The 11,806-nt window shown below is 39.5% G+C and overlaps 1 protein-coding gene across 9 annotated transcripts in view; it reads left to right on the top strand.

The window, feature by feature from the left end:
- R3HCC1L (R3H domain and coiled-coil containing 1 like) overlaps positions 1–11,806 on the top strand; it is a 185,830-nt gene that overhangs the window by 66,029 nt on the left and 107,995 nt on the right. For 7 of the 9 annotated variants that reach the window (XM_074339240.1, XM_074339238.1, XM_074339235.1 and 4 more), the window contains 3 exons: positions 28–98; positions 957–1,052; positions 1,547–1,687. In XM_074339240.1, coding sequence (XP_074195341.1) covers positions 28–98; positions 957–1,052; positions 1,547–1,687 — 308 coding nt within the window. Of the gene's footprint in view, positions 1–27; positions 99–956; positions 1,053–1,546; positions 1,688–9,431; positions 10,236–11,806 lie in introns of those variants that run through there. The other 2 variants (XM_074339241.1, XM_019724839.2) reach the window with 1 other exon arrangement.

Raw genomic sequence — 11,806 nt, 5'->3', positions numbered from 1 at the left:
ATAAAATTGTGGGTTTTTTTGTTACAGGAAGAAAGGATTTGATATTAAGTGGGTGGATGATACACATGCCCTAGGAGTCTTCTCCAGTCCAATTACAGGTATTTACTCAATGGATTTCAGTGTTCTTTTTTTATTGTCCATTTTCTTCTGCTTATTTCCCTTCCATTTTAGCCAACTGGCATTTTTTTCAAGTAATTGGCAGGTACGGGTTTTTGAGGCATGGTGTTTTGGTACCTGTGTGCTTCCCGTCTCCCTTTTCACTTTAATCCAATGGTATTTGGAGAGATAGTCAACTCCTTTCAAGGTTATTTGCTGCAGTTATGATAGTACATAAACAGATTATAGGTGGAGATTTAAGAAGCTTGTGTGACTAAATCTTACAGTATTTATGATTTTTTTTCCCCTAGACAAATGAATTTAAGTAGGCCTTTAACTTATCCAGTGAGAGATTGTAATACCTACTTTCTGAATATATGATTGGGCCTTTTCACATAATGATTCAGAGGCATTCAAAGAAATTAGAGATTTTGGTTCCCATCTGAATCACCTAGATTAGAGGTCTGCGAACTTATTCTTTAAAAAGGCCACATAGTAAATATTTTAAGGCATATGGTCTCTGTCAGTCCTTACCTCTGCTGCAGTAGCCAGAAAGCAGCCATAGACAATATGCCAACAAATGAGCGTGGCTCTGTTTCAGTAAAAGTTTATTTACAAAAATAGGGTTTGGTCTGGATTCGATCACAGAGTCATAGTTTGCTGATCCCTGATCTAGAGTAATCACTGCCAAGTTGTTCCTTATGGGATTTTCTAGAGCTTACCATCTCATTTGCTTGCCATGGGGGGAAAAAAAAGCATCATAACATCTAGGAAGTACTTTCTAAAAACTAGCCTTAAATTTTCCTTCGCATCATTCTTCTTCATGTCTTCTCCTTCCTTATATTTATTGCTCTTTGCAGCTCGTGATGCTCTGGGTAGTAAACATACCATGGTGAAGATCCGGCCCTTGTCACAGGCCACAAGAGCAGCCAAGGCCAAAGCTAGAGCTTATGCTGGTGAGCCAACAATCTCGGGGGGCGGGGGGCTTTCTTGTTGATAGTAGTGTCCTTGTATTTTTCAGCACTTGTCCAGCACCCAGAGTTCTAAAGGCATATCACTATTAATTTTAGTGTTAAAAGGAGTATGTCTTTAAGGAAAAAAAGAGAAAAGACATTGTAGCACCTGAGCAGCCACTTGAGAGAATGGGAGATTTTAACTGCAAGCAATGCAGCAACCATTTTCTGATGACATCCTTATCTAGTTTACCTCTATGTTAGCTGTTTGATAGAGTCACTGTAAGAAATGGTGTCAATACAGGTGCTGAAGACAGGGTTGTTTGTGCTTTGCCATGGTAATTTCCTCTGATGGTCATCTATCAGGCCCCTATTAATTACTGCGGATGCAGCCCTTTGTAGTCTGTTTTGTATGTTAATTACTGGGTTAAATCATTAGGAGCCAGAGTGCTTTCTCTTCCTTACTGTCTCCTACTCATTCCCTTTCTCCCTTTCAGAATTCCTCCAGCCAGCAAAGGAGCGACCTGAGACTTCAGCAGCCCTAGCCAGAAGGCTAGTCATCAGTGCCCTTGGGGTTCGAAGTAAGCAGAGCAAAACTGAACGGGAAGCAGAGCTCAAGAAATTGCAAGAAGCCCGAGGTGAGTTGGAGTGATGGCATTCTTCTCTAGTCCCTTTAGAGCTCACTAGAAGGCGTGTGTTAAAAAAAGGAAAAAAAGAATGAAACTCGTTCCGTTTTGTCATTTCCATTTCCTAGAAGCCTCCCAAGTGTATTGAAATTGTTTTCATGCCTTATATTTAGGAGGAAGACATTTCAGGATTTGTATGCCTGTTCCACACACCAAGGCATCCTAATCCATTCTCCTACTTGTTTTCTGAGATAGGAGGTTCCATCTTCTCAGCTCCTCCATGGCTTTTTCTATAGTTCTTGCTCCAAATGTTAAGAAAAATTTCCCTGTGAAAACATAATAGTCTCCCAGGCAGAAAACATTATTTGCTGTGGTTTTACTGGGCCATGATTGCCATGGTATTATCAAATGGTTTAGATCTTAGTTAGAAGACAAATTAAGGAAAAGCCAGCAACTGACATTGATGATGATAACTGTAGGAGTTATTTTTTTTCTGTAAAGACAGTCCTGAGTGGCTCCATTAGAGTACATCTAGATTACCCAGCTTCTGATTGTTTTTCAGTATCCAAGGGTTCTCAGAAAGTATTTCAACTGATCAACAAGCAGGGTTTTTCTTTCTCTATAGTTTGGAATTGAGGTTAAAATCTCTGTGTCCACTTTATAGGCCGTTGACTTGTCTGGAAAGGCTTGGGACTCCAGCTTTGTACTTAAGTACTTTTTATCAACCTTCAGGCTTTAGACAGTCTCATTGCCTTAGCCCACGATCTGTGGAATCTGCGAAGGCAATTTATTCTGAAAATTCTACTTACTGAAAAGTAACTTCATTTTTCCATTAAACGAATTGAAGTTTCAAAGTCCTTGTTTATTGCCAGTCTAACAAGGCCATTAATACTTCCTGTCCACTCTGCTTTGGTGATAGCAGGCAGCTTGTGGACTCTCGGCTGCACTGGCCAGATAACCAGTGACAGAGTGTGTCATGCATGGCAGGTGTTAGAGTTTCAGTGTAGAACCCAACTAATTTTTGAAACCTTAATGATTATAATGAGGCAGTTTTGATTTTTCCAATGCATTGTTCATTCAGAGGCCTCTTATAGATGATAGAAACGGGAGGATTCCTGTGGTTTTTATAGATGGCAATAATAGAATTAGATTAAAGGAGAATGCAGTGTTCTTAACCCTTTATTAATTGGTTATTCATGAAGAAAATGATTTCTCTGTGAGAACCACAATTATCTCAGAAGATCAATAGAGGGTAATAACAGTTGTCTCTATGAAAAGGAGGTCTGACTCCTTTTGCAGTTATCATGCTTTCCTGTGTATCTCTACAGATGCAGCAGCAGTTTCACATGGGTATCGTCTGAGTATTCCCCTCTTTCTCTGTAGGCATGCATGCAGCTCCACGTGAAGTATTTGTTTTAAGTACCCAGGTATACAAAGAGCATTTCCTTGATGCAATTAAAAATGAGACTGTTGGCTAAGTGGGTACCCTGTTATTTTTTTAAAGAAGGCATTTAGTTGTGAATAGAGATCCACTGTGATAAGTTCCTACTATCTAGTGGTGCTGAGGCTGTACAGATTATAGAGGGCTTTTTGTTATGCTTCAGAGCTTTCCCATTCTTTATATCTGAGAAGATGCATTTGGAAAACTCCTGATTTATTGCTTTCTGGTTTCTTTATGTATTGAGTGGATACTCTTGTACCTGCCTGCATGGACCCTAAGGCTTCTCACTTAGCAAGATTTTTTTTTCTATGGAAATTAAAAGTACTGTATTAAGCAGAACATATTTTTGTTCCAGACCGTCTTCCATTAGAGGGGGAGGGATCAGTACAGCATAATGGTAACATTATAGACTCTGGAATCGGACTGTCTGGGTCCACATCTTAGCTCTGCCATTTACTGGCTGTGTGACCTTGGACAAATTAGTTACTCTCTGGAGGCCTCTGTTTCTTCACCCACAAAGTGGAAATGAAGTAAGATAATCCATGAAAGACACTTCGTCATCTTCAAAATCGTAGGAATGCTTTCCCTTCTGTTTCTATAGGCATATCAGTATTATGTGAGAAGTGTTAGCTGCTGCTGTTTCTAGTAGTAATAGTAGCAATGTCCTGGTGAGCTCAGCGCAGGTTCCAGTGCATGTTTTTTGTCGTTAACTCTTTTTATTTTAAATGTCCTGTGATACTGTAGCAACTACATTTGGCATTCTGAGCACCTGCTCTGTGCAAAGCATTGTGCCCTCTATTTAGTTACATGGCAAGATTTTGTTCCTCTCCTTAAGACTTACAACCTAGTAGGGACATCTGCTTTGAGTAAGGAAGAAAATACGAATCTCGTATTTTAAGCAGTTGCTTCTCCTCTCACTTGAGTTCTCATGATTTTAAGATTAAAAGCCATGAAAGGGTTTTTGTTGATTAAAAGGATTGGAAGGAAACACCAGGTAATGTAACATGTTATGATAACTCTGTGCTGGATGGTATTATCTCCAGTTTAGAGCTGGCCCAGAGAAGTTAAATAACTGGCCTAAGGTTACCCAGCTGGTAAATTGAGAGGAGGCAGTTGAAACTGGGCTTCTCTAATCAAAAGCTGTGCTCCTTCTATAATACTGTAATCATCCCTCTTGAAGGATTTTGAGTTAATTTACATTTTTTTTCCCCTGAAAAAAAATTTTAGGGCCATCAGAAAATAAAATATGACAGGCTTCTTTTTAGTTATTTTTTTCCAACGGTTAGCAGCTTTCACTGTCAAAAAATTCTTCCTTATGTCTAACTTAAATCTGTATGATAGTTTAAACTAGTTTCCTCTTCTTTTCTCCTTAGTAGAAATGGGGAACATCTGGACACCATTCTGTTCTAACAACCTTTAACTATAAAGATCAAGGGCAGATCATTTAGGAATGCCTGAATCTGGGCTGTGATGGAGTTTCTGCTATTAACTAGCTGTGTGGCCCTGGGCAAGTCTCAGTGCCCCAGCTTCCAACAAAGTGAAAGCAATGTCGGACTTACCTAACTTGGGGAACTTTTGAGCACAACCTAAGTTACCATGTGTAGAAATGTTTAGAAAAGGGCTTTATAAATTCAGGATGTTATTATTTATGGGATTCTTTGGAAGTGAGTGTTCATTATAATAATGTGAGCCAGTAATGACACATGTGTGCTATGTACTGCCGCTCCCCACCTAGTACCTGTGACAGACAGTGCTGCTCAGTCACAACATTCTCTTTGGGTGACGTTCTGACCTGACCATTGCCAATTGATCACAGTGGAATGGGGGTTGAGATCTATGTGCTATCCTGATATACGAGTAGGTACTTTTATTAATAACACTACAGAGTAATCCCCTAGCCTTTCTTTTTGCCGCTTGAGGCCTTCTATTTGGCGCAGTGCCTGGTTTATGAAAAGGTACTCAGTATACATGCGTGTTCATTGAATACATGAGTGACTTGGTTACTTTAATTTTTCTTCATAAATCTTATTTCATTCACGATTCTACTCTGAACCCTGTTAAATCCTCCATGTGTTTCTTTATAAAACCCACAGCTGAACATTGCATCTGAAACTCTTCTAATTAATGAAGTTGGGATTTGTGATTTTGGGGTTTAAATACTTCCTGCTAAGCTCTTCCACCCTACTTTGGTTTTTCTCCCTTTTTAGTGAGAAGTCTATGTCTTAGTCCTTAAAAAAGAGATTCGGAAAATAAAGCTACTCTGGAAAGAATGGAGAAAAAGGAAGTACCCAATTCATTTTAAGCAAATCATATTGTATATATCTGGAGGATAAGAGCTTTATTTTCATAAGCCTTTGAACATGGGAAAGTATTTTCTTAGTCCAGCAGAGTACATAACAGATCAGAGTTACAGTGAGAGTGGGAAATGAAATCATAGATCATCCTTGAGTGCTTTGTGTGTGGTTTTTTATTTTGATTTTTTTAGTTTTCAATTACAATTGACATACAGTATTATATTAGTTTCAGGTGTACAACATAGTGATTAGACATTTATGTAACTTATGAAGTGATCACTCTGATAAATCTAGTACCCATCTGTCACCATACATAGTTATTACAGTATTATTGACTCTATTCCCTGTGCTGTACTTTACATCCCCCTGAATGTTTTTATAACTGACAATTTGTACATCTTAATCCCTTCCCCTTTTTCTCCCACTCCCCAACCCCTATCCCATCTGACAGCTATCAGAATGTTCTCTGTACGTCCTTGCGTGCTTTGTATTGATTTCATTACATATTTTAACCAGTGATTCACACTAAATGATAAAACCCTATTTTAAAAACCACACTCAGGAATATGTGTAAAACTTCCCTACGGTCTATTTATTGAGCCAGTTTTGATTCCCACCTGAAATTGGAGATAGACAGCATTACTTCCCAGAATAAGTTATTCTGTCATTTTCAAAGCCTGATATAATTTTGTTTCTTAATTTCCTTTTTATTCTTGGGGATAGGTGATTAATTGGCTGGTCCTAAAAGGCCATCTTTTGTGTAACAGATCTGAAAGACACTAAGTAAACAATAATTTGATCCCTTAGTTTGATGAATTAAATCACTACGAACTTAAAAGTAAAATCATCTCTATAGTAAACTTAGTCAACTGTAATAAAAAAATTAATCACAGTTGCTACCTTTTGAAATCCTTTTTAGGCATTCCATTATTCTGCCTGCAAGGGCAGTGCTGCATTGCTGACTCATAATCTAGGTCTTGTGGCATTTTCTTGGTTTCTTTTCTCCCCTGATGTAAAGTTCTTTCATTTGTAACCACATTTCCTTTCATTTGAATGTGGTCTTTTACTCTGAGACACAGTATTTACCCATATTTTTAGTGTTACCGGCTCTTTCATAAACTTATGCTCCTGGCCTAGATCAGAGAGGAAAATGTTAATCCTAGGACTGACTGACCATTTTACCAACTGTTGCTAAATAAATTTGTGTTGATACTTAATACATTGATAATCAACCCGCTCTCCAGAGTAATATCCCCCCTTAACACTTAGGTGATCCAGACTATGTTTCCCCAGTGCATTAATGATTATATAAACACTTGGTAAGCCTAAAGTCTAAAACCTTGCTAAAATTAGGAGGTCACTCCTCCTTGATCTACCAGGTCTGTCAAAGTGTAAAAGAAGGCAATTAGATTAGTTTGACTAGACTTGTACTTCATGTCTTCAAGTAGATTTTGTGATGATTTTCTCCATTATTTTCTTAGGTGTAGAAGTAAATTTTTTAAAGTTGTAATTTACATCCCTTTTGATTTTTTTCAAACGTGATACCAAACTGGTCCTTTTTAAATCTTTGACATTTCTGTTCCTTCAGTGAGAAGTGGTGATTTCAATCAACTCATTTAATTTAATCATTTCTTCCTATGTATTTATTATACTGGGAAATGAAAGATTTTATGTGTGTGCTTTAGGTTAATCATTTCATGGTAATTCGTCTGTTCTCCCTTAGTTCCTTGGCCTTATGGCTGCTGCTGGGCTTTCTCTTTATCTAAGTTTACTTTTTTAATTGTTGGAGGTAAAGTTATAATAAGAGCTTTTTTCATTCAGTCTATCAGCTATTATCTGCTTTCCTTTCCCATTAATAAAGGAACAGCATATTTCTTTATCTTTCTTTCAATAACTTTTTTTTTTCCACATTTTTTTCCTTTTCTTTGTAGATATTTTCAGATGTCAGGATAGTGAAAATATGTTGGCGTAAGAATTAAGGACCTAGGTTCCAGCTTCAGATTTTCAGATTATATAACCTTAGGCAAGTCACTGAACCCCCCCCTCCAAACTTCCATTTACTCTTTAAAATGAAGAAAATATTTTTAAGTCTCATCCTCACCTATATTTCTCTATTCTATTCATGTTCTGTATTTCTAAATTTATACCTCACATTTTCACTATTCCTTTGTGTTTCTCAGTTTGTCTCCCTACTTTTACTGGTTTTCTCATATGGTTTACAACCAGAATTTCCTCTTATATGTACATATGTTTGGTGATAGAGATCTACAGTCTTTTATTAGAAAGCATTAGGATAGGAAATGTTACAGAATTTTGAGATTTTTCCAATTTTAGAAAGATATGGTTATCTTTATGTGTTTCACACCACCAAAATCAAACTGAACATTAATGTTGCTGCAGCAGAGTGTATGACTAGTCACCTTAAATGGCACATGTGAACAGCCTCCTATCCTTCAGCTTAGATTTACCACCAAAAGAAACAAAACTGTTTTCAGAACTGCTTGGGTTTTGGAATTGTGGATTATGGACCAGTCATATTTTTCTACTGCACCTGGATTTCTTGTCTGACAACTTCCCATATTGCCTTTCTAAGTTTCCGAGCTTACTGAAAACTATGAGTTATAATACTTCACTTTTCTGGTTTCTTCACTTTTTCTTGGAATACAGAACGAGGTTTTGATTGCTTTCATCTAAGGTTGGCTTTGCCTTTAGATCCACTCCAAATTTCCCCTCTTTGTGAGAATCAGAACCGCAGTGCCTTCCTGAGAAATGTGCTGTTTCCTAGAGAATCCCAACCCAATTCAGGCCTGTCTTAAAGCCAAGTCAACAGGACACTAAATTAACCAGACTTCAGTTGGGAATTTGCTGACCCCGGCTTTTTGCCTCTTGTAACTTTGCTGCTATATTCTGATCGTGCCACAAGATGGTGCCCAAATAGCAGCGAATTTCGTTCTCAACATTTACAAGTGCTAGTCAGTTTCCTAACCAAGTTCTTTGCCCTTAAAGTACAGTCAAATATAGTACAGGAATTTTATAAGACATTCTGCTGATTTGGAAAGATATGTCAAAATAGCAAGTATTTTACTCTAGATTCACCCTGATTTTGATTTCTATAGTCCCTCTGGCTCATGACTTGCAAACTCTTTTATGGACATCTGAAATAATAGCTCTTGGAAGGAAACACTTAGGCTTATCATCTGAATTTTATGATGTCAAGATAAATGACAAGCTATGAAATTAGAACTGGTATTGTGGCACCTGATGAAGTGCTTGGGCCACCAAACCACGTATGGCTTGTATTTTCTCAGGTCTTGGTGAAAGTGTTCAATGGAAACCATGTTTCTTTGTTAAAGAAGATGAAAGATACATTGCCCAGATTTGTGCTTTTTTTTTGTTTTTGTTTTAGAAATAGTCCCTAGTTTTCACTCCATTATATGTAGCCATTTTTCCATGTTGGAATTGTGTATTCCAGAAGATTTCTGGTTCCTGAAAGTGCTCTGAAAATAACTGCAATTGGGTTTGCCTCTGAATATTTTTTCCATAAGATTGTGCAGGACATGGCTAAAGCCTCATGGCTACCATTTCCATTTGGGCAAGAAATTAGAGGAAGAATGTTGAAACATATCCTTGATCACTATTGAAACATATCCTTAATCACTGTTGAAATATTTTTAAAGATCAATAAACTGGGAATAATGCACTAACACAGTTGAAAAACAGAATTAAAATAAATATATTAACAGCAAGACTAGAATCTGGGTCCTGCTAGATTCTGACTTACTCCATATACTTTTTATATCTATTAGCCCTAGATCTTTCTCTTTTTATTATATAGTAATAGTAACGTTTCCATTTAACAAAGCACTTGGAAAGTTAAAGATATGGACTCTTGGAATCAGGTAAGAGAAGACCAAGAAATCCAGTCATCTTATGATTAAAGTTTGCCTTGTAATTTGGATTAAGGGACAGTCACTGCTTATATGAAGTACACTACCCCTTTTAACACTGCCCTGATTTGCAGAGAGAAAACGGTTGGAAGCCAAGCAACGAGAAGACATCTGGGAAGGCAGAGACCAATCTGCAGTTTGAACATCACTCAATGAAAGAGATAATTTCGTGAATTCAGAAAATATTTCCATCGTCTTCAGATGAGAAGATTCTTCCAGAGCTCCACACATGCAGGTGTGCGTGTTAATGAAAGAAAGAGAGAAAGCGATCCAGACCAGGCCTCACTGGTACAGGAAGAAGACAGACTCCTGTCTGTGTTCATTGCTAAATGCAGTTCTTTGGAATCGCCGTACTGTGTCGGGCATAGAAGGGAGCCATGCGCTAGGAAGAAACTTGGAAAATGTGACTTCAGGAGTCCTCTGGACAGGGCACGTCATGTTAGCATGGGTCACACTTCCAGGATGTTTTAAGCAAATACCAAACAGAGGATTCAAACCTGTGATGATGGGAGATTTATGCCCTGCAAAACCAGGGTGTTCCTTAGTACCTCATAAAGCTGAAAACCGCAATGTTGAGGGAGAGGGGAGGGAGCAGCTAGTACAAAGAGACGGAACAGCGTCTGATGTATTTGGTATTCACAAAATCTGCACTGCCAGTCCCAGAACTCCAAACTTGGTGAACTGCAGCAGATGCGGTGTTTGGACTCCAGAGTTTGTACTGAGCTGAGTGCCTGGGGCTGCTCCAGCTGCACAGCAGCCAGGGGCCTACTAGCTTCATTCCTCGTGGGAAGCCAGTACTGGGAGCTGTACACCAGTTCCAGTTTCAGCAGTACTATCATGTTGTAAGAGGGAGACATTAAAGCCCGTTTTATGACAGATCGCTCTGGTATTTGTCAGCTTTGTCATTCCTACAAAGAAACTGGAGAGCAGCTCTGCTCTCATCTCCTCTCTGTAATCTGTGCGTGGGTTCAGTGGGTCTCTTGGTTTTGTCGAGCCCACCGAGAGAGAGCTGATCATGCCTGCCCCAGAGCGTGCCTCTCCTGGGACCGGTCGTGGCAGCTCCTCCTCCATCCTGGCCTTCCTCGTGCACCCGCACCCCACCTGCCAGCCTTTTCCCATTTCTGTCAAATCTGACATCCTGCAGAAAGCATCTGGCACACAGCATGTTCTTGGTATGATCTTGTCAGCCTGTGCCAGAGGTACTCGACAAGCAGCGCCAGACCATCTGTTACAATGAAGAGCAGCCAGAATAAAACAAACACCTCTGGGCAGTGAGAAATTTCCTCCTAAAGGACATGGACGCGTCAGAGCCGTCACCTCAGGCTCTATCCGTTTCATATCTGCATTCTCAGTACTTTTGGAAAGTAGTGCCGCACTGAAGAAATGGTAGAGCTAGACCTTAAGATGCTGAGGTAGCAAGAAATAGTGTTTCATTGTGCTTTCAACTAGGGCAGTAGCCTCATTTTTGTATGATTTAGTGCCCATGACAATGATAGATTATTAGCATTGCCTAGAGTATGGTGGAGTGGGGCTCTTTTCAAACGGTCCTCAAATGACACTGTCTTGGGTCTTAGTCCTGACACAACTACCCCTGTTGCTATTCTGGTCTTAGAGCCCTCGCAGTGCCTCAGCATTGTTTCTCGCAGTCTCGGTCAGTTCTGAAAGCGTCTCTTGTTCATGCTCAATGCCTCCCTTCCAAGTCGGGGGGATTAAATAAGCCCTTCTCTTGACCACTGCGCCAGGACTTAGACCAGTGCCCTTCCCTTTAGCTTGTAGCTGCTCAGCTTGTGCTGTCTTCACAGACGGACTTCTCTAAGATACGTCTGTTTGAACAATATGGCTGCATTTGAAAGGAAATGGAATGCAGGGAATTGTCGCCAGGCTTCCTACTGAACTGCACACCTCAGGTGGAGGCATACATTTGCTTGGTTTTGATTCTTCAAGGCCCAGAGTGACCTTGGGCGGTGAAAAAGAGATGATTGCCCTCGTCACTTGCTTTGGAGGGTCCTTACCCTGTCTAACAGCACTTTAGCTTTTAAGGGTGTTGTTAATGGTGACAGCCCCATGTTTATTACCAAGTTTGCATGTAGTCCTTGTAATTTCCAGAAGTTACTTTTGTTCTCATTCTAATGCTTTGTACTAGGTGGCTAGTAGCTTATGCATTTTGTTAGCTAATAGTCAACCACTTCTAAGTTTCAGATTTATCCTTATAATCAGACCCAGAAAAAAAATTTTTTTTTTTCCAGCCAATACTGAAAGCTATGGAGTGCTGCTGCTTCTGCCATTAGTAGAGAATGTGCTTTTCAGTTGTATTTTTCTAGTAGTTGGGATCGATGTCTGCTGGCTGGAGGTAAGGGGCCTGCCGTGGCCCAGCACAGAGACATCGGGCTTGTCCCGGTGGGAGTTGGCTCTTCAGCCATACCTAAACCATGCCTTCTCGAGCGCAGCT

Source organism: Rhinolophus sinicus, linkage group LG07 (genome assembly GCF_036562045.2).
Source record: "Rhinolophus sinicus isolate RSC01 linkage group LG07, ASM3656204v1, whole genome shotgun sequence".
NCBI classification, from domain to species: Eukaryota; Metazoa; Chordata; class Mammalia; order Chiroptera; family Rhinolophidae; genus Rhinolophus; species Rhinolophus sinicus.
The sequence above is the reverse complement of the archived record's forward strand: the minus strand, read 5'-3'. Positions and strand labels throughout refer to the sequence as shown.